The following is a 23,946-nucleotide window of genomic DNA, read 5'->3' as shown; positions in this document are numbered from 1 at the left end:
GGCTGCGCCTCACAATGAGAATCAGCCGATCCATCTGGGGACGGAGCCATAGGGGGCAGGTTAACTCTCTTCTACCCCAGATGGGTCGAGATCACGTTGGACCAGTGGGTCCTCGCCATCATCAGAGAGGGGTATTATCTGGACTTTCATCATCTCCCTCCGGACAAGTTTGTGGAATCTTCATGTCCCATACACATTAGAGCATTGGAAGCTACCCTGGCGAGGCTCCTGTCCTTGAAAGCCATCATCCCAGTACCTGCATGGGAAATGAATTCTGGACACTATTCCATTTATTTCATGGTACCCAAGAAAGAGGGCACTTTCCGGCCCGTATTGGACCTCAAGTCAGTCAATCGATACTTAAGGGTCCCGAGGTTTCGCATGGAAACTTTGCGCTCATCAAGACCGCAGTACAGCCAGGAGAATTCCTCACGGCCTTAGACTTGTCAGAAGCCTACCTGCATATCCCGATCCATCCGGATCATCAGCGCTACCTACGCTTCAATGTTCTGGGACGCCACTTCCAATTCCTGGCTCTGCCCTTCGGGTTAGCCAAGGCGCCGCGGACCTTCACCAATGTGGTCGTAGTGGTAGCAGCGGCGCTCAGACGGGAAGGAATCCTTGTCCATCCCTACCTAGACGATTGGCTGATCAGGGCGAAATCACGAGAGGAGAGCCATCGGGCAACCGACAGAGTGATCGCCCTTCTGGAAAGCCTGGGATGGGTAGTCAACCTCAACAAGAATTGCCTACAACCTTCCCAATCACTGGAATACCTGGGAGTCCAGTTCGACACCCAGGCAGACAGTCAGTCTCACTACCAAGAGAAGGTTAAAACTTCAGACGCGTCTCCGGTCCTTGATGGGAGCCAGCCGGCCCATAGCTTGGGATTATCTGCAGGTTCTCGGCCTCATGGCCTCCACCCTGGAAGTGGTACCCTGGGCAAGGGCCCATATGAGACCTCTACAACGCTCCCTGCTCTCTCGCTGGAGCCCCCGCTTCCAGAACTATTCCACGCACCTACCTCTGCCAGCCAGAGTGCGGACCCAGTTACGGTGGTGGTTGCAGTCCAACCACACAAGCAGGGGGTCGAAGATGTCCTCCCCCATGTGGACTCTGCTCACCACAGATGCCAGCCTGAGCGGCTGGGGAGCACACTGCGAAGAACTCACCGCACAAGGGCGGTGGAACAGAGAAGAGTCAGGGTGGAACATCAACCGTCTAGAGGCACGAGCAGTCCGGTTAGCCTGCCTACAATTTGCTCACAGACTGCGGAACAGAGCAGTCAGAGTGATGTCCGACAACGCCACCACGGTGGCATACATCAACCGTCAGGGCGGAACCAGAAGCCGACAGGTATCTCTAGAGATAGCCCCGCTGATGGCTTGGGCAGAGGCGAATCTTCAGGACATCTCCGCCGTCCACATTGCCGGGAAAGACAACACCGCGGCAGACTTCCTCAGCAGAGAAAGCCTAAATCCGGGGGAATGGCAGCTGTCACCCACAGCCTTCCAGATGATGGTGGATCACTGGGGGATTCCGGACATGGACTTACTAGCGGACAAGTCCAATGCTCAAGTACCCAGATACTTCAGCCGCAAGCGAGATCCGTTCTCTCACGGGATCGACGCCCTGGTTCAGCCATGGCCTCCAGGGACTCTGCTATACGCCTTTCCGCCGTGGCCTCTGCTGGGCGCCATCATCCACAAGAATCAGAAGCACCGGGGCCTAGTTCTTCTAGTGGCACCAGACTGGCCAAGAAGACCCTGGTACACGGACATGAGAAGACTACTGGCAGGGGAGCCCCTTCCCCTGCCTCCTCTCAGGGACCTGCTTCGTCAAGGTCCCATCCTCCACGAGGATCCGGCTCAATTCTCTCTTACGCTCTGGCCATTGAGAGGGCTAGACTGAAGAAAAGAGGTTACTCGGAGCCCGTGATAGATACACTCCTCCGAGCTCGCAAGTTTTCCACATCCCTCACCTACGTAAGGATCTGGAGAGTATTTGAAGCCTGGTGCGACACTCATGGCACCAATCCACATGCAACCACTATTCCTATTGTTCTGGATTTCCTGCAGGATGGGCTTCAGAAGGGTCTCTCCCTAAGCTCCATCAAGGTTCAGGTGGCTGCGCTGTCTTGCTATGGTCCCAGGAGGGATGGCAAGACCATTGCCACGCATCCAGATGTTTCTCGCTTCCTGAAAGGAGTCAAGCACATTCGTCCGCCACTGTAGTGGCCAGTACCCCTATGGAACTTCAACCTTGTTTTGGATTTCCTCGTGGGATCCACCTTCAGACCCCTTCGGGGCTTGTCTCTCCGTTCTCTAACTTTGAAGATGGTGTTCTTGCTGGCGATGTGTTCAGCACGCCGCATCTCAGAATTACAAGCGCTGTCCTGCCTTGATCCCTTTCTCAGAATCACTCCTGAGGCTATCCATCTTCGCACGGTTCCCTCCTTTCTACCTAAAGTGGTCTCACAATTTCACCTCAACCAAACCATATCCTTGCCTACCACGGCGGGTTTGAAGAAGTCAGAAGAAGGGCGTTTACTACGCCATCTCGACATCGGCAGATTGCTGCCCAGATATCTGGAATTGACACAAGAAGTATGAAAGACGGACTATCTGTTCGTCCTGCACAGCGGAAAGAAACCAGGTGAAGCGGCCTCTCGGCCCATCATCGCCCGCTGGATTAAAGAAGTCATCAAAGCAGCTTACGTAGAGGCCGGGAAGTCACCGCCTTTACAAGTCAAGGCTCATTCTACCAGAGCACAAGCGGCATCTTGGGCAGATTCCAGGATGCTGTCGCCTGCAGAAATATGTAAAGCGGCGACATGGTCCTCCCTCCATACCTTCTCCAGGTTCTACCGTTTGGATGTCCAGGCCAGGGAGGATACAGCATTTGCGAGGGCAGTCCTACGCGGTCATCAGGCAGCCTCCCGCCCAGGCTGGGAGTAAAGCTTTTGTACATCCCATTCGTTCTGAGTCCATCTGGCTACACGCTAGGAAATGGTTGAGATTACTATTACCTGATAATCTCCTTTTCCTTAGTGTAGACAGATGGACTCAGCATCCTGCCCGGCTGCCGGTATACATGGGTTTCACCGATTCAAGGTAGGCCATGTCATTTTCTTACATAAGAGCGTCCCCTTTGCCAGGTGTCGACGCCTTCCGGTTGTGAATGCTGGCGGTCTCCAGCTACTATCAATCTGTCAGGGGAATCCTGTTTCACTATTTCACTGAGCGTCAGTACACACACATCCATAACAGCTTTTGCAAGGAAGATTACTGAGTTGCTACGCTTCCTGTGGGGTATATATACCCGTGCTGACGTCAGATCCGTCTCCAACTGCTAGCATGAGCATACTATACCCATTCGTTCTGAGTCCATCTGTCTACACTAGGAAAAGGAGATTATCAGGTAGTAATCTCAACATTTTTTAATATGGATGTCCAGAAAAATGACTTGGGTGGAGTCATTTATGGTAAATTTAAGACAAGTTGATAGAGAATTGAGCCAACTATAAGGCTTCCAAAGCAGAGATGGATTCCTTCCAGATGACAAAAATGTCAGATGTAACGCTTCCAGCAAATCAAATGATTGTGACCAGATCAAGTCCTGTAAGTACTGAGATTCAAAGTCAGCTATGAAAATATTTGCTTCGGGTGCCATGGCCGCTTTCATAGCTGTTTCCGCATGTCTGGAGATAAAAATCGCCATTGTATGAAAAGTAATTTTTGCTTAAGGCCAACGATAGTAAAACAAATTTGATTATTCTGTAGGAATACGTTGTGGAAGAGGCTGCGAGGACAGATTTTAGAAACAGCAGCATTAACTTCATCTTGAGGAATGACAGTATATAGGGATTGTATATCAAGTGTAACAAGTATCCAATCTGGTTCAACTTTTAAAGTTTGTAGAAACAACAATATACCGTATTTTTCGCTCCATAAGACGCACTTTTTTCCCCCAAAAGTGGGGGGAAAATGTATGTGCGTCTTATGGAGCGAATATAAAAAAAAACAAACAAAAATCTAACAACCCCCCCCTGACTCCCCCAAGACCGGCCGACTTAATTTACCGCAACCAACCCCCCACCCTCCTGACCCCCCCAAGACCTGCCAAACGTCCTGGTGGTCCAGTGGGGGTCCAGGAGTGGTCGGGAACGATCTCCTGAGCGTGGGCCGTCGGCTGCCAGTAATCAAAAATGGCGCCGACGGCCCTTTGCCCTTACTATGTCACTGAGACCGACCAATAGCAGCGGTCGGTCCGCAGTGACATAGTAAGGGCAAAAGGGCCGTCGGCGCCATTGTGATTACTAACAGCCGACGGCCCACGCCCTAGAGATCGTTCCCGGACCGCTCCTGGACCCCGCTGGACCACCAGGGACGTTTGGCAGGTCTGGGGGGGTCAGGAGGGGTGGGGGGTTGCGGTAAACTAAGTCGGCAGGTCCTTGGGGGAGTCAGGAGGGTGGGGTTGTTATTTAAAGGGTTGGGATGGGGGCTTTTTTGGGGGGGAGGGGTTCCCAGAGAAAAAGTTTTCTGATCTGGGGAGTGGACCAAAATGGCCTCCCAGACCCAAAAACAAAATGGGGAGGAAAAAAAAAGCTATGCACTCCCCTAATTTGCTCCATAAGACGCCAGACTCAGAGCCGGTTTAGCACAATTTTTTTTTTTTTTTAATTTCCCCCCTCTGAATCCTAGGTGCGTCTTATGGTCAGGTGCGTCTAATGGAGCGAAAAATACGGTACTTAAAGAATCCTTGATAAATGAGGGAGCCAATGCAACGAACGGTTGTAAAATCTTATCCAGAAAAATGGAAATTGGTTCCAATAATGAATCGTTGGGCACTAGGTCTGCCAGGAGGATTTGTGAGGGACTTGTGGATGTTAGGATCGATGTATAGCACAGGAACGCTTGGGTGACTATTAATGAGAAATTTTTCTCTAGTTGGGTCAAGTAGCCTTCTTCGAAGCCAAAATGAATTAAATTAGCTACCTCAAACATTTGTGCAGTGGGATCCCCCTGGAAGTAGCTAATAAAACTGAGCATCAGACAATTGTCCACAAATCTCATTGTCATATTGAGGAGCTGAGGGTGACAATAGCACCTCCTTTGTCCACAGGTTTCACTACAATGTCATATTTATTTTAACCTGATTAGTCAGGTTAAAATAAATGTGATGATGACTATTTTCTTTCTCTTCAACATCACAAAAGACCAATCGAAAGGTCTGAATGGTTGGGTCTCCTGGTAATGGAGGAGACCAGGTAGATTTTTTCCTAACGAGAGACTGATTGAGATTGATCAGAGGTAGCCTCTGGGAATTTCAGATAAAAGGCTTGACATTGTAGTTATCTAACAAATTTAAGCAGGTTGCACCTAAACTGAAAAGGGTCATATTGATTTGTCAAAACAAAATTTAAACTTTTATTGAGAACTTTCTTCAATTGCAGTGAGAGAGTGACCCAAGACATTAATAACTGCAGACTCACTCGGAAAAAAGGAACAGTCTGTAGTGTTACTAAATACAGACTGATCCAAAGAAACATGAGTGGCATCCTCAATTAAGGGGTAAGAGAATTGGGAGGATATTGATAGCACATTTTGGGCTTCTCCCAATCGACTGCTGGAGGAACACATGTATTCCTGCGTCTGCCTCAGGCTCCAAAACACGTGCGGGTGGTTGTTCGGGAAAATTCCCCTGGTGGGGCCTCTTCTTCCCCACTAGAGGAACTATCAGTGAAATTAAATGTAACATGTTTAGTTCCAGAATCATTGCGATCTTTATTAAGCCAAGAGTATATTGGTCCTTTTCTATTGTCAGCCTCATCTCTTTTGAACTTATTAATTTTCGTAAGTTTTAATTCTGATTTGTATTTATACATGCTTTTCTTGAATTCCTGGAGACTAGAGTTAGACATCTAGGACAGTGTCTTTCTTAAGTGTTTCAAGCATAGCTTCAGTTTGATGTAATTCTGAAATTTTGTGTGCTTGATCTACAATCAATAGCATAAGATCCATCGAGCATTTATTCAAAATGTAAGACCATTTTTCCAGGAAATCCGGATATTCTGTACACTTTGGCTCCTTCACCATACATAAGCGTCGGGGTATCTGTTTATGTTTAAGGTATTCAATTAAGGTGGCATTATGTCAGTGGCGTAGCGCGGGGTGGGTGGCCACCCCGGGCGCCGGGTCTAAAGGGGCGCCAAAAAGCTATTTAAATAAAAAAAGAAATTAGTATTTTAAGCCCAGATGTAAGTGTTGTTGAATACTGGCAGATCGTCTCTTTTTTTGGTTTTGTCATGAGAGATTTATAGTAATGGTAATTCAATTTACTTAGGGGCGCCTGTGCTCTAGCCCAGGGGTCCCCAACCACCGGTCCGCGGACCGGGACCGGGCCATGGGAGTTTTTTGCCGGTCTGCTGCGCCGCCAAGCACCGGCAGGTGTGTTGCGCGCTCCTGGTCTCTCCCGCTGCCGTTGCCGCCGGGCTGTCAGCACGTTCAAGCTCAGTGGGAACGGCAGTGGTTCTAGAAGAAGCTGCGGCACCTGCAGCTGGCCTTTTCTTCTTCCCGCGCCTGCCCCCCCCCTCCCGTGACCCGGAACAGGAAGTGATATGCAGTGCACGGGAAGGAGAAAGAGCCGTGCCGCGTGATAAAGTAGCAGCGGCTGCAGCATTGGTTCCCGAGCAATTGAAGCAGCCGGTAATCGAGAAAGGAGTCAGCAGCATGAGCCTCCCGCGGCCGATGGGATTCTTCTTTCTTGGCCTGCGGGGGCTGCTGCAGCTCCCATTTGTTCTCCGGGGGAAGGGAGAGGAAGTGAGTGAGAGAAAGAGAGAGAAGCAGCCAGCCAGCTTGTGTGTGATTGACTGGTCAGAGAGCTGATGTGTGTGTGTATGTGAGAGACGATGAAAGTGATTGCTCAGGGAGATGACTGATGTGTATGTGAGTGTGTGAGACATTAGTCAGGGAGGTGACTGGTATGTGTGTGTGTGAGAGAAAAAGCATGGAAGTGAGAAGTCTGGGTATGTGGGAAAGCATGGGCGTAAGAAGCCTGGTGTTGTGGGGGTGAAAAAAAGCATGGGAGTGAGAAACCTGGGTGAGTGTGCATGAATGAGAGAGACAGACTGCTTGGTAAGGTGACGGTGTGTGTGAGAGAAAAAGACTGGTGTGTGTGAATGTGAGAGAATGTGATTCAGGGAATGAGAAGCCTGTGTATGTGGAGAGTGAGCATGGAAATGAGAGAGAGACTGGTGTGTGTAACAGAGAGAAAGTGATTATGGGAATGAGAAGCCTGTGCACGTGAAGAGTGAGCATGGGAGTGAGAAACCTGGGTGTGTGTGTGAGACACATCATGGGAGGGAGAAGCCTGTATATCTGAAAGAGAACATGGGAGTGAGAGACTGGTGAGTGTGTGTGAGAGAGAAAGAAAGTGATTATGGGAATGAGAAGCCTGTGCATGTGGAGAGAACAAGCATGGGAGTGAGAGACTGGTGAGTGTGTGTGTGTGAGAGAGAGACAGAGAAAGTGATTATGAGAGTGAGAAGCCCATATATGTAAGTAGAACACGGGAGTGGGAAGCCTGTGTGTGTGTGTGTATGGCATGAGAAACTGTTCAGGAAGGTGACTGGTGTGTGTGTGCCAAAGACTGTTTGGGAGATGATTGGTGTGTGAGAGACAGAAACTAGTCATGGGGGCATGACTGGTATGGTGTGTGTGTGAGAGAGACATGGGCACTAAGGAAGAGGACCATAAGTATAGAGCTTAGCTTCTACTGCTGCTTCTGGTGTGTGCCACGGCCTGCAGGGAAGGGGAGTAGGAGAGCTGCTGGAGGGGGTAAGTAAAGGTAGCTTTTTAAGTTTATTTTTCTTGATTGACTGCCATTTTAATTGTGATGTCTGCTTTTTTGAAAAATTTTATTGGTGTTTGGAGAATGTTTAATAGTTTATGAGTTTTTAATTGTTGGATGTTATTCTGTTCATAGTTTATGTGCATTACTACAGATCCTGGGAGTATGTTAAACCAGTAATAGTAATACTATAATACTGTGGGGGGTACCTGGTCAGCAAGGCTAGGTCTGCTTGTACCCGGTGGCTTGCTGGGATTTGTAGTTCTTGTTTTCTCGGCGATAAGCAGAACCAGGCCTGGCTCCCTCATACATCGGGAAGTCGCAGTTCCTGGGGTTTGCCGATCTGTTATTGCTTTGTTCATCCGCTCCAACTAGCTCACTGAATAGCTTGCCAGAGTTGACCTCAGAAGGTGTTTATATTTTTGTAATAAAAACCGTGCACTTTCTCTTACAACTACACTTCGTCATTTTGAAACATTTGTTCTGCTCTACATCAGGGTGGTGACTAAATAGCGCGCTTTCCAAGAAAGATCAGTGCAGCAACTTTGGTGCTTTCATCATGTAAATTACCTAGGTAGAAAGAAATAGTAGTAGTTATAGTAAATACTGTACAGTATGAATCAGAGCAGGGGCTAAGTTCTTGCATTGACTTGCAATGTTACCGTCAATTTTTACGCAAGATGCAAATCATTGATGGAGGGAGGGGGCGCCGAAGAAGTCTCTTGCCCCGGGCGCCAAATTGTCTAGCTACGCCACTGCATTATGTAAGTCGATACGAATTAGGTGTTTTTGTAAGATCACTAGTTCCGACCAGCTAGGGGCCAAGGAAACAGAGCCGCCATCTGAAAGGAATGATATCCATTTCAAAACCTCACTTAAATAATCTCTAGGGTGGCAGACCTCTAGGACATATCTTTCCCATGCCTAACAATAAAGCTCTTTAATAAATTAAATTAGAGGTAGGCAATGCCAGTCCTGGAGTGCCTCGAACAGGTCTGGTTTTCAGGCTGTCCACATTGAATGTACATGAGATATATCTACATACAATGCAGGCAGTGCATGTAAAAATACCTCATAGATATTCATTACAGGTATTCTGGAAACCAGACCTGTTTGTGGCACTCTAAGTCTGGGGTTGCCTACTCCAGATCTAAATAGTCAGCAATACTGGTCGGTGCCCAAATACCTGTTCTCCTAGATCCCCTGCATAGCTTGCCAGCTAGACCCTATTATGTGAATACCTGCATTTTTGCGAGAACATCTTGTTCCAGAACTTGCAGTCTGTCAAACAGACCCAGCTGCTAATTTGATTCTATTACCCTAGTCTAATTGAATTGTCTATCATTACTTGTGCACCTCCTGGGTTTTCTGAGTTTCCTGCCAGATATATCCAGCTACATGAAGGCTTCATGGATCCCAACTTCCAGTCCATGTACCGCGTGCTATCTCTGGCAGCAACTCCATCCTTGTGCACAAGTGCAGCTTCCCTCTCCTATCTGTCCTGGATCCTGATTCTGACGCTTGATCATTGTGTGCCTCATGTAGAAGCTTCCCTACTCCCATGTTGTGTGGCTTTCACTTGTTTGCCATCTCAGACCCACTAGGTCCAACTAGAATCTGCGTATGTTCTGGTGGTTCTTCACCCTGTGCAGAATTATGGTTTCTGTTACTGGGACATGCTCACTATGTTGATCCTGAGCTGCAGAAGAAGCAGAGAGGGATCTTCACAGTAGTTCCAATATGCAGCAATTAGAGCAATGGGGCATCAGAAGGAATAAAATGTAAAGTGCCAGAGCATAAATGTTTTTGCTTTTGACATGTGGCTGGGGCCCCTAATTCCACATCTCCTGTACCACTTTTGTATGATTGCAGGCCCTCTGTCCTTGACCCCTGCTGTGTGCATATTCTGAGAGGGAAGGAAGAATTGGGGGGGGGGGGGGGTAAAAGGAAGAGTGGGACCAGGAAGTATAGAGACACAGGAAGGAAAAACTAAAGATTTGTTTAACCTTTTAGATCCCGCTCATTGAAGGACTTATTTCCTGATGCCCCTTTTTACATATCTTAGTTAACTAGACCCAAATATGGTATAAAAATTTTTTCAAGGAAATCGGACTATGGGTTTTTGAGAAAAATGCATGTCCACTAGTGGAACGTTGGGATCTACAGGAGTCAAAAAGTACTTTTTCAAAAATTCTTTATTTTAGGTAATTCTTGTAACATTTCTTTATTTTAGGTAATTCTTATAACATACTGCAATACTACAGCTGATATCATACATAAGAATGAAAATTAGTCAAAAAAATCAAGCATGATAATCTGGAAAACATTTTTCATGTAAACGTTTACCACAAAATTCACACCACTTTTTTGTATTTTTGGAGCAGACAGCACATCGGCCTTGGGAAGTTGTGGACAAGAAGTGAGGCTGTGATGCCTTTACATCAGCACTTATGGATGCTGTAGGACCTCCTTTCCGGATGCGGTAGCTTGAAAGGCCACATTTCATTGCTACGGTAGATACTTCACGTAGGAAGTCCAAGTGGCTCATTGCTTCTTTTCCAAGCAGATGGCAGTGAATTTTCCAAGCTGCCACAACAGCCATGTTCAAGCCATTTGAAAATAAATTCCACCACCACTTTTTGGAGCGAAGTGTTGGGCGGTAAGCTGATAAAAGCCGGTCAAGTAGATCAACACCACCCATGCCTTGATTGTAAGCACCAATTATTTTTGGTTGCTTTATTAGAACTTTTTTCTTTTCTTTGAGAGAATAGCGGCTGGCATTTTGAAGTGGAAATGGCTTCATCCAGTTGGACATGACTGTGACCACACTGCTGTCATTCCAGCGGACACAGATGATGTCTCCATCACCACGATAATCAAATTCCCCACGATCTTTCTTGCGCAGTTCTTTAGGTGCCATTAGGGGACATTTCCCAGTTCTGTTTTCTCTGACAGTGCCAATTGCTCGAAATCCCTTTTCTTTCAGTTCCACCATCAAGTTGTGTGATGTGAAGAAATTATCAGAGAAAAGGCAATGATTTCTTGGCTCTTGAATGACTGAAATCAAATCCGAAATTACTCTTGTACCAAGTGGAACTTTTTCAGTTTTATCAGTGCCTGATTCTTCTGGCTGATATTTGGCACCTGTATAAATCTGCATTGAAAATGGAAAACCATCTGGACTGCACATCATCCATATTTTGTATCCAAATCGAATTGGTTTTCCTCGAAGGAACATTTTGCAGCTATGATGACCATAATATGGTACCATTGATTCGTCAATGCTCAGGCTTTCACTAAAAACACCTCCGATCTTCAAAAACTGAGCAGATAAATGGGTATAAAATGGCTCAATTTTTGCAGCTTTTCCAGGTGGTAGTTGCAAATTGTCAACAATATGAAAATAGATTTTCAGGTCCTCAAAGCGTTTTCTTGACATGGTTTTTGGCACAATTTGGTTGCTCAAATCTTCTGCAGTTGACCAGTAATGCTTTTCTTTTGGAACATGGTGATAGCCACTGTGCAAGAGTATTCCGAAGAAACGAGTGATTTTGTCAGCATTTGTGTCAATGCTTGCCAATTTCTGCCTGGCATATATATTTGTCATGTATGCTAATTCTTCTAAATAATCTTCACCCATAATTTCTATGAAAAGTTCAAATGGTGTCTTTTGAAGAAGATCTGGACGAATATCAGCCAACTTTGTTGGGGCATGCTCTTCCATTGTGGTCGTGAAATCATCTGTCTTGATCCATCTTGGCTTTGGCTTCTCTGGGTTTCGTTTTCCTTTGGTATCTCCTGATTCTTGACAATAGGTTGATAGCAATTTGTCATCCTCATCCACTTCCTCATCGCGTGACTCAACTGCAACTTCCACTTCACCACACACATCTGCTGGTACTTCTGGTGTTAGGTCTTCGTCATTGATATCTTCGATATCTGAGTCTTCTAAATTATCTGATGGTGGTAAAATCACAATATCAGCTTCTGTAGCTTCAGAATCGCCCAAAACTTGTTCAACTGCTTCTTCAACAGTCAAGTACTTCTGAGTTTTCATTGTATTCCAAATTAGGAAATGAACAGGACCGTCGCGGAGCTAGTCTCGCTCGTGCAGCCCGAGAAGAGGACGGCGTCGCAGAGCTAGTCTCGCTCGTGTGGAGCTAGTCTCGCGGGGTCCGAGAAGAGGATGCCGTCACGGAGCTAGTCTCGCTCGTGCGGAGCTAGTCTCGCGGGGCCCGAGAAGAGGACGCCGTCGCGGAGCTAGCCTGTTGTGCTCAGTCCTTGCATCCTGAGATGGAGGCCCAGGAGAGAGTAAGATTCCTCATATAGTGTATGGGAGTGATAAGCCTGTGTGTATGTATGTTTGAGAGAGAGAGAGAGAGGGAGCATGGGAGTGAAGCCTGTGTATGTGCTTGAGAGAGAGCATGAGAATGAGAAGTCTGTGTGTATGTGTATGCATGAGAGAGAGCATGGGATTATATGTAATTTACCCTTTTTTTAAATATTTGTGAACCGTTTTTTGCATTTTTATTCATTTTTCAAAAATGTGTATATTTTGACCCACAAAGATCCCAACGTTCCACATGTGGAACATGCAAACATAAATTGGTGCTGATCAATTTGTATCTTACCTACAAAAGAAAGATTTATGCCAACATGATCAGAAAACCCTTGGGAACTTGAATATATCACACAAGTCCTTTATTGACACTCAGTATCATACCAAAAGGTGAAAAGGTCAAACTATGTCAAAACTTCAGTTTTGACCTACTTTGCATATTCATATCTTTAAGAGTATTCATCTTGGAACATCACATTTTTGGATTTAGACTGTTCAAGTTCTATACTCTCAAGCTAAATGGTTGAAAATTTGATTTTCTTTAGGTTTGGAGTAATTAAAATCATTTAAAAAAATGTTCCACTTGTGGCACGTTGGGATCTAAAAGGTTAAAGGATGAAAGAAGAGGAGCACAAGAAGACCAGAGTGTTTTGTATAGAGTAAGAAAAAAATAGAGATTGGAAGTTGGGCATTTGTTTACTGATGCAGATAGATGCCAATGCACCTTTTCTATTGGTAGATGTATAAGCACCTACACATCCATCTCTTCCACTGTTAGGGTCCATTTTCAGTCGCTGTCTGGCCTGCAAAGTTAGCTGAATAAACTTATCCAACTAACTTTTCTTGGATATTTAGTGGTGCAGTACCCCTGCTGAATATACCCAGCTAGACAGATAAGTTTATCCGGCTAACTTTGGTCATATTGTAGGGCAGTCCTAAAGCTATCCAAATATTTTATCAAGTTAATTTAATTATGCCTGAAATACTTTCAAATGCCTCCAAGTTAATCCCGCCAAATTTTTTCTGGCTAACCGCTTAGCCAGATAACTTGGAGACAGTCAGCCAGAGAGGGATTTTCAAAGCTCACCATTTATCTGGCTAAGTCTGAATTTAGCTGGATAAATGTTACTGAATATTGGCTTGTTATGTCTATTAGAAAATAAGTGAATTCCAACTATTTCTCTGTCCTCTGCTCCATAGCTTCCAAATATTCACACTTGACAACCCTAACTGTGGTATGTGCAGCCTTAGAGACTGGGTACCTTTATCCTGCAAAAGAATTCAATGTGAGAAAGTGGTAGTTTTTATTCATACTCAAATGATAGTATGTGAATGATTTGACCACTAAAGGACCAAACTATGTTTTTCAGAATTAAATATAGTATACTTGGATTTTCAGAAGGCGTTTGACAAAGTTCCTCATGAGAGGCTTCTAGGAAAAGTAAAAAGTCATGGGATAGGTGGCGATGTCCTTTCGTGGATTGCAAACTGGCTAAAAGACAGGAAACAGAGTAGGATTAAATGGGCAATTTTCTCAGTGGAAGGGAGTGGACAGTGGAGTGCCTCAGGGATCTGTATTGGGACCCTTACTTTTCAATATATTTATAAATGATCTGGAAAGAAATACAAGTGAGATAATCAAATTTGCAGATGACACAAAATTGTTCAGAGTAGTTAAATCACAAGCAGATTGTGATAAATTGCAGGAAGACCTTGTGAGACTGGAAAATTGGGCATCCAAATGGCAGATGAAATTTAATGTGGATAAGTGCAAGGTGATGCATATAGGAAAAAATAACCCATGCTATAATTACACAATGTTGGGTTCCATATTAAGTGCTACAACCCAAGAAAGAGATCTAGGTGTCATAGTGGATAACACATTGAAATCGTCGGTACAGTGTGCTGCAGCAGTCAAAAAAGCAAACAGAATGTTGGGAATTATTAGAAAGGGAATGGTGAATAAAACGGAAAATGTCATAATGCCTCTGTATCGCTCCATGGTGAGACCGCACCTTGAATACTGTGTACAATTCTGGTCGCCGCATCTCAAAAAAGATATAATTGCGATGGAGAAGGTACAGAGAAGGGCTACCAAAATAAGGGGAATGGAACAACTCTCCAATGAGGAAAGACTAAAGAGGTTAGGACTTTTCAGCTTGGAGAAGAGACGACTGAGGGGGGGATATGATAGAGGTGTTTAAAATCATGAGAGGTCTAGAACGGGTAGATGTGAATCGGTTATTTACTCTTTCGGATAGTAGAAAGACTAGGGGGCACTCCATGAAGTTAGCATGGGGCACATTTAAAACTAATCGGAGAAAGTTCTTTTTTACTCAACGCACAATTAGACTCTGGAATTTGTTGCCGGAGGATGTGGTTAGTGCAGTTAATATAACTGTGTTTAAAAAAGGATTGGATAAGTTCTTGGAGGAGAAGTCCATTACCTGCTATTAAGTTCACTTAGAGAATAGCCACTGCCATTAGTAATGGTTACATGGAATAGACTTAGTTTTTGGGTACTTGCCAGCTTCTTATGGCCTGGATTGGCCACTGTTGGAAACAGGATGCTGGGCTTGATGGACCCTTGGTCTGACCCAGTATGGCATTTTCTTATGTTCTTATGTTCTTAAAAAATGTAATTAATTTTGTGTTATGTGGAGTTTTATCAGTTTGGTGATTTATGAACCTCACTTCATGTTTAATAATGGAAATGAGCCACTAGGTAAGCATAGAGAGGGGTCTTTGAGCTCAGAAGGATTACTTTAGCTTACTAGTACAGTATTATTTTGTTTTGAACTAGATCAAGTCCTGAGATATCTGATTGGGAAAATATTCTAGGTCTGAGGCATGTAGCAATAGGAATGGCTTCCTCACACTGGCATAGACTTGAGACCGAATTAAGGGTAACCTAGAAGATCAAACTTTTTTGTTTACTTGTTACATGATTGTAAAACATTTGACTACTATGAGCAAGATGCTGTATAAAATAGCTTTTTATTAACTGATTTCTTGATTTTTAGATTGCTTAACATAAATGACATAAGTGTGTTACTATTTTTTATTTATTTAACTTGTTTTTTATAGTCATTTGGTTGCGCCATCAGAACGGTTTACAGAAAACAAGCAACAGGTTGTGTGTGTGTGTGTATATATATATATATATATACAATGTGTGTGTGTGTGTGTATATATATGTGTATATATACACACACACACACTATTATAATGCAATGCATTTAAATTCTCACTATAATCACATTTTTATATATATATTTTTTTATTTTTAAAGGACCTGCCTAAATCATGAAGATGAAAAAGTGGTTTCCTATGGTTCTATGGTGTTGTTTACCTGCCTTGATTCTGAGAAAGTAATTAAACTACAGGATCACAAGAATCTAGATGTGGCTGAAGGTGTTATCAAATCCTATAGGAAGCTGCCAGAGTCGGAATGGCTGTAAGTATCTTTGTATTTACTTTTATCTGAAATTGCAGAATAAAAGTATTCTCCATAGACAAGCAGGACAGTAATCAGACACATGAGTTGGTGACATCATCCGACAGAACCAAGATAAGACTCTGAGTTCAGAAAATTTATTTATTTATTTATTTATTTATTTTAAGTTTTTCTATACCGGCATTCGCGATAAATATCGCATCATGTCGGTTTACAATTAACAAGTAGATAGGGAACAAAAAGGCAATAAATAACATTGATCTAAGTAATAATAATAAAATAATAGTAATGGTAGTAAAAAACATTAAACAAGAGAAGGCTAAGGAATGCAGTTACAATAAAACAAGGGAGTAATATAACTTGGATCAGAGAAAAGAAGCAGGGGTTTAAATATAGATAACAATATGCCAGTCAATGTGCTTATAGCGTTGAAGAATTGCCCTTATGAGGTAGGGATATTAATTACTATGATTAAGGCAAAGTCTGAGCGAATAGGTAATAATGGAATAGGTTCAGTTTAGTTCAGGAAAGGCTTTCATGAATTTGAATTTGAGTCTTTTTGAGCATGCACAGGGTTTTCTGTGTAGCTGCTTCATTATGAGTTTCCTTGGTCTTTTTTAATTCCACTTGTGTGAAAGGGCACATTTTGCTCTCTCTCCTTAAGCCTCCCAAATTCACTTCCTGCCTACTGACAGAAGACGATTCAGAGACTGAACTGGAGCTTTGCCTATTCCTGCCCCTTTCCTTATGGGTTGAACCTTTGGATTTCAGAGGCCAAAGGTTTGAGAGAATCTTTTATGTTGAAGGCTGAAGAGATGTTCTGAAGTCAGGTTGTGTCAAGGCTGGAGGCAAGCAAGGATGAACGGTGATCACAGGCTATGGTCAAGGTGGGTGGCAGACAAGGATGGTCAGGTCACATTCTAAGGCTGTTACTGGAGATCAATCCAAGGATAGGCAGGCAGGAGACAAGGAAGGCTGGATGAAACTGGAGACAAGGCACCGATGCAGCAACTCACACTGCCGGGATGGTAATTGACCAGTTGCCGAGGCATCTGAGAGTTGTACGGCCTTGGTTTTAAATACCTGACACTGCAATGTCATGAGGGAGTGTTGGAGAACTGGTTTCCTGCCACGGGGCCTTTAAATGCTGCCGTACACTTAGGGGCAGACTAGAGGGAAGAGGTTTGCATTGTCATTCGCCATGTGGAGCATCAGTGCTGGGTAGTGTTGAGTGAGTTTGCCAGCTCGTGGAGTTGTCCCACGAATCAGCAAACGTAACAAGTGCTCTTCATTATAAGCATATATAAATTTAAAGATCTAAATATCCTCCACCATAAGCAGAGCTTTCTCTCTCGCCGGCCCATCTATTTGGAACTCCCTGCCCTCTGATATACGCCTGGAAACATACACTCCTACCTTCAAAAAAAAACTGAAAACATGGCTCTTCCAGCAAGCTTACCAGATTTCACCAGCCATTACTTAAACCCCCCTGTTCTACTAAAACTCTTTTTAACTAATAATCCTACTATATGACTAAGGAATTCGACCCTGTGGAATCTGTATTATGCCCTTCGATTTGGTACTTTTGAATCTGCTATTTATGTCATTATCTATTGTTTATAGTTTTGTTCTTATATGTATATAGTGATTATGCTGTATCTATTTATTGACTACATGGACTCTGCCCAGTATAGTCAGCTCTATACCCTTCCAAGTTTTAGCCTCCTTTTTATCAGTTACATGTAAGGGCCCCGCCCAAAAGTTACGCTGTTTTACAATGTTATATGTAAGGGTTTCCGCCCATCTGTTACTGTTTAATTGTAAACCGATGCGATGTGTGAACGGTCATCGGTATAAAAGAGACTTTAAATAAATAAATAAATAAATAAATAAATATGTATACCGTAGACTAGAGGAAAGGTGACATGGGGTGGTAATATGATAAACATTTAAATTCCTCAGGAGGTAGGCCTCTTTCAATGGAAAGGATGCTATAGAATGAGGATCCTGGGATGAGGATGAATGGGGGAGGTCTTAGAGGAATCCAAGGAAATACTTTTTTACAGAAATTGTGGTAGATGTATGAAAGAGCCTCCCGGTGGATATGGAGACAAGGACAGTGTCTGAATTCAAGAAAGCATGGGATAAGCACACAGGGATCTCTGCGGGAGTGGTAGATATTGTAGATCTGAACAATTGGTATGGATAGATAACTAGATAGGCTGTATGGTCTTTTTGCTGTCATGTTTGTTTCTTTGTTTTTATTTGATAGCACTGCACATACAGTATACAGCATAGTTTAATGTAACTGAAGTAGTTTTGGCAATGGTGAATCTGTTTTAGGTTTACATAAGTATTTTGCAGAGAGGTGTTTAATTTTAAACCCATTACCAAGTTGTGCTGAATTTATTTATTTTCATAATAGAAGTGGATGTTGAATAGTGCAGTTTTGGGTTCAGTGCATATACTTTTCGTTATGACTGCAAATGCCTTAAGGGTGTTAGAGGACATTATTTCTACTTTTGAATGCCTTCCTGTTTGACCTTTCTAAGACATGCCATTTCCTGATACATTTCAACTCTTTAAAATAAGATGTTTAGTTTTCCTATTTTGACTTTGTAATGCATAGTATATGATTATTCTAAGTTCAATTATTTGTTTTAAATTTGATTTCCATTGAGAAACCTGTTTAATTTATTTTATATCTGCTCTATAACTGAACAGAAAAAACAAGTAGAAACCAACAGATTCTGAAAAGCCTGGGGTGTCTGTCTCCCCTTAACTTCCTTTTTTTTTGTTTACTCTTTATTGCTTTTCAAAATTACAACAAATATAGTCTTTATCATAAGGAAATTTACGTGCCTTATTAAGATAAAAGAAAATTCAACATAAATATATTGACATTCTCAATACAAGAAACATTTCAAGTTATTCATCTTGTGCACATTGCCATTAAAGAGGAAATATGATGGAGGGCGTAAAGAAATAGAGGAGTTAGAACTTAGGGGAAAATACAGAACAATTTGATGGTCTACCAAGAGTTACTTCATATTTAATTATCCCACATTTGATGTATCAACTGTAATTGGATATCTAGCATTTAAGAAATCTCTCAATTGTGGTGCATCAAAGAAAATATAAGTAGACCCACGCCACCTCACTACACATTTACAAGGATATTTCACAATGAAGCTTGCACCCAAAGATAACACTTCGGGTTTCATCTGTAAAAAGGCTTTCCGCTGCAATTGGGTAGCCTTGGCAAGGTCAGGAAATATCCTTACCCAAGTCTCCACAGAAAGGTACCCTGAAACTCTTATATTAAAAGCGCATTATCAAATTTATGTCTTCATCTGAGAACAAAGTCACTAGAAGTGTCTCTCTTCCTATGACCTCTATTCCTGATGCTTCCAAGTACTGAGTCAGATTTGCCATGTTATCCATACGTTAATTCTAGGAGTATTTTGCCTTTGAGATAGATGTATGATCTTTTTTATCACCAGAATTTTCTCCTGGGAGATTTTCAAAAAGTCTCCCAGGTATTTCTTTAACGTTACAAGGCACAGTTCATCCTTAATCACCAGAAAATGTAATATGAGAAGGTTCAAATGCCTAATCGAGTTTTCAAGAAGCTCCATTTTTCTCATCGTTGCAAGCCTTTCCCGAGAAAAGGCTGCAGAAACTTCTTTTAATTCTTTGACCTCCACTTCTATTCTTTGGATAACAGATCCTTTTTCTTGCAATATTTGTTGTTCGTTGTGAGCCACAATGTCAAGTTTAGCAGAAACCCCATGTAATTTAAGAGATTGCTCTTGTAATTTATATCCATTCCAGCCATAACTTCCCAAAGGGAGTCTGTTACAACTGCTGGTTTTTCAATCCTGTAAGCGGTCACTCACCCCGCTGGCTCCAGAAGTTGAATCAATCCTCTCAGCTGCCTCTACCTCCTTTCTAATCTCTGGCAGCCCCACTCAGCCTTTTCGGGGTTGAAGTTGTCGCTACCCCGGAACTAACTCCTTCGGCTCATCCGACTGGTCGACATCTTCAGAGTTTCCTCGAAAGTCTCCAGTAGCTCCAGGAGTCTCCGAGGAGGAAGCCAGCAGCAGTTGTCGCAGGGTTGGCGGGCTTAACGATATCTGTCCCGGGGAAATGGGCTCTCCCCGCGGGAGCCACAGTCCACCTCACTGAAGTCGTGAATTCTGAAGGTAGGGTGGGTTCGGAAGGAAATACCCTCGCTCTACCTTTTCTTTTGTGAGGCATTTTCCAAGAAATAAATCTGAAATAAATCAGAAGAAATCAGAATCTGGTCAGAGCATTCGGGAACAGCAGCCTCTCATTCGGCCATCTTGGTTACGCCCCCCCCCCCCCCTTAACTTCCTTTTCAAACTCCTACACTCACTTTTATGACCCATCTAACTAAACTAAAAAAAAGTCACATCCCTGCCTAAGTCCCTTGGAGCTCTCACCCATAATTTGAGACCCTTAATTTTGAGGCCTTTTCTGAGTAATAGGGGGAACCACACACGGCCGTGCAAACAACTGCACATTTACCATTATGGTGTAATAACTTCTCTTCAGATAGAAACAAGGCTAAGGGGTTCATATTATATTATAAAGTTAAGGGAACAGTAATTACTAATGAAAAGGGTAGAGAGACAATATTATAGCCACAGGTCAAAGAGCACAGAAATAGAAGGGTATGTAAAACCGGAAATATATTTGTCACCTTTTGTCAGTATTTACCTTGATTTAAACGTTTTGTGGCTATGATTTTGTTGGTGTTCTTTTTTGGCCAGCTTGTTTAATGCATGAGATAGTAATTCCAGGCTACTGATTTAAAGAGCACTCATACTCAACCAAGCATTAAAATGTTCAAGAAAGAGCTGAAAACTTGGCTGTTCACCAGAGCCTACTCAAATTCACTCAACCAACCAGCCCACCAATTACATACGCAACCCAACACCAAGAAAAATGCTACATCCCTCGATCTACCAAAAAACTCTTAACAATGGATGACCTAAGATAATGTGCAGCTGACCTCATATAGTATATATTACTTCATCTTAAAGATACTTTGAATTGATAAACCCCTGCTGTTACAGATCTAACTGTCTAATAACTCACCCAACCTATACACATTCCTCTCTCCCTCACTTAATAACCCCAAGCCTATATGTAACAATTTTGTATGTAATAACTTTGTATGTAATAAGCTTTACAAGTAATAACAATTTTATATGTATTCAACTAACACTACATGATAAGCTGCTGTGATGTTTATATATCCTGTTTCACGATTCTGTAAGTTGTTCTGATGGTGAAACCGAATGACGGTATACAAAACATGTTAAATAAATGCTTGAACCTACCAAGCTATAGTTCCACAAATGCTAAAATGAACCTTTAATTTTGATTTGTCAGTATATACATTTGTAAAGCAGTGTTCAATTTTTCTCTGTATAGAACATGCAGGAAGAGTCTTAAAATGCAATTTTGAAATTGGAAGAAATCCAAGAGCGTGAACTGGTGTTACTTTGTACTTAATTAAAATAATTATTAAATATAAAGGGGCACATGTTAGTAGCCCACCTAAATGCAAGGTTCATGGGTACTTGTATCTGCCTACGCTATAGCGAACTTTGCCAAGTTTCTATTTGAAAATTAACTGCAAGGTATGGGGATGTATGCTTACCTGAGGATCTTGAAACTCCTCTTTCTATGGATTGGCTGGCTGCATGGTGGAAAATACTCATATTTGGAAATTACATATATGAGTGGTGCCCCATGAGAATTCTGAAAGGCCTACAAATAGGTCAGCTTCCAATATCTATCTTTTAGATAACATTTTTAAGCTGTTGTATATGCTTGAGAGAGAAAAAAAATCCCATCACATTTTTTTTGCAAGAGGAATGTAAGAAAAACTAGGCCAGAGAGAAAACTGGCCAAGCTGTAAAGTGGGATCTGGTATAGCATTATGGGAACATTGGACTACAGCTGCTTCCGAATTCTGTGTGACACCAACCTTAACCTTACTTTTTTCTTTTTTATATACTTACCCATTACAGCAGATGTTTTCTTCCTTCAGTAATATTGCTTTTTCAAAATGTAAAAGAAAGAAAACTAGTCACTTTTTTTTTTTAAACTGTTAGAGATCTAGGCATCGGTTTTGACATCTAGTTTTGCAACTTGGGAATTTCTGCAGTGTTAGATTTATAAGCATCATTTCATGCATGTTTTCCTATTAAAATTCAGTTGATTAATAGGCTGATCAGTCTTTTTTTTCTATGAGAACTGGAAAGAATTCTATATACACTTAGTACCATATATAGCAGTTGTTTCCAACCTTTTTTTTTTTTAGGACATGGCACATTCAACACTGGGTTCACTTTGTTGTGGCACACCGTTGCCTTTTCTTTTCACCTTTGGTATCATTAACTTCCTTCTGTCGCCCACCCTGGCTTCATCACCTTCCCCTCCCTCCCATCCCTTGGCATCACAACTATCCCCATTTACCAGCCCTACCCCCTGGTATCACCATCTTCCTTTCCTTTAACAAACCTCCTGACATCACTCCTCCCCTACCCCTTGGTAGCACCACTCCCCTCCCATCCCCTTTACTCCATGACAGCACTACTTTTCCTGCCCCAGACCTTCTCTTTCCTCTCTCCCTCCTGTATCCCCTGGCATTACCACCTTCCTTCTACCCTCAGACATCAACAATTCCCCTTTCCCTCTAAGGGTCATGTCTTTTGGGTGAGCGGCACTCCTCACCTGTTGCTTCTACTGCTGGCTTCTCTTCTGCCAACTTCCCACTGAAATCAGAGGGAGGCAGCAGGAGGTAAGGAGCACTGCTTGCTGATTCCTGCTGGTGGGAGGCCATTGTGTAGAGGACATGGTGGAGAGAGAGAGGTCAACTTTGCTGCCAGCGGCAGTGGCACCTGTTCCCTATTTTTATTTTTTTGGGGGGAGAGAGGGGTAATAATTTCATGTCACCTGAGGTTCCTATGTGACACGCTGGTTGGAAACATGATATATATTACTCTCGCTGATATCCAAAGGTAATTGGAGCGTTTTGCTGCCATCTCCTCTTTTCATACCATGAGATCTATAAATGAATGATGCATGCTTCTGAGATGCACTGTTTTTAAGCTAAATAGTTTAATTTACAGTTCTGTGCAGCCTCTGAAGTCCCTAAGGTAAAGCTTATGAGCAGGGGCAATGTTTTGTTGTCCTTTGGATTTCAACACTTGGAATTTTTGATCTACTCAACCTCCATAGTAAAGAACATTATCTAATTAGCTATGAACGTAACCTCCTCACAAAGTCTGAATGATGTATCATGTCAGCAGGAACTGTGTGTTTCAAGCATATGTTCCAAAACAGGGAAAAATGTGAGTGAAATACTGTCAAATTTTTTGCTATTAAATATTATGTTCTGTGATGCAAAGGTAAAAATGATTTAGAGCTGCACGGTGTTGACTGACTAACCTTTGAAATGGAAATATTAATATAAAGTGTTGAAAAATGGGATTAGCTATTTTTTTTTTTTTAATTTTATACATTGATATTACATTGCATGTTGGGAGGAGGAAATGGAGCTCTGTTTTCTTAGTAATGACCAATTATAGTAGGTAAAATAAACTGAACAGAAATCTTGCCTCTGGGACCAGAATTTACAGTATCGCACAAACCTGACTCAAATTGAATTCAAATGAGTCATATTGGCATATATCTAGCATAAATATGATTTAAGCAGTGAGTGCTTTATTAACACCATTTCCAGTTTATTACAGTAGCATAAAAAATATTGGTTTACTTGTGAGCTTAATTAGCATGGGCCGGATGGTTCAGAGGATTAGCAAAGTTACTAGTAACAATTTATAATTCAAATCTGGCTTGCATCAGAAGTGACAAATATTTTACTATTTAGTTTTTGCTTGGCAACTAAGAGCCTCACCAAATTTGATCTTTTGGATTTACTGATGCAGCAGATCAGTAGATGGCGATCTGGAGCATTTGCTTTGTAAGTGAGGCTGACATTGGCAATGCTTGAATGTTTGTTTTAAATACAGTCAGTGGTTTTTCTTTAGGGTTTATTGCAAAGGAGTAGAAGGAATAGTTTACTTGAGTTGTCATCAACTCCTTCATTTTCTGGGCCTTCAGAATGGCTTGCCCTTGCCCTTATGGCCCCCATTTGAGTGTGACTCATCAAGGTATCATCAGCAGATAGTTTGGTCAGTATGGGATGAAATGGCTAGGGAACTTCATTTATGGTTTTTATTTTTTAAAATGTTCCTGG

At 42.6% G+C, this 23,946-nt stretch overlaps 1 protein-coding gene across 1 annotated transcript in view; it reads left to right on the top strand.

The window, feature by feature from the left end:
* The window catches only part of ATXN10 (ataxin 10), a 434,387-nt gene that overhangs the window by 201,304 nt on the left and 209,137 nt on the right, over positions 1-23,946 (top strand). The window contains 1 exon segment of the mRNA XM_029600055.1: positions 15,483-15,647. Coding sequence (XP_029455915.1) covers positions 15,483-15,647 — 165 coding nt within the window.

The sequence above is a fragment of the Rhinatrema bivittatum genome, chromosome 4, assembly GCF_901001135.1.
Source record: "Rhinatrema bivittatum chromosome 4, aRhiBiv1.1, whole genome shotgun sequence".
Taxonomy (NCBI): Eukaryota; Metazoa; Chordata; class Amphibia; order Gymnophiona; family Rhinatrematidae; genus Rhinatrema; species Rhinatrema bivittatum.
This window is presented reverse-complemented; position numbering and strand designations above follow the sequence as displayed.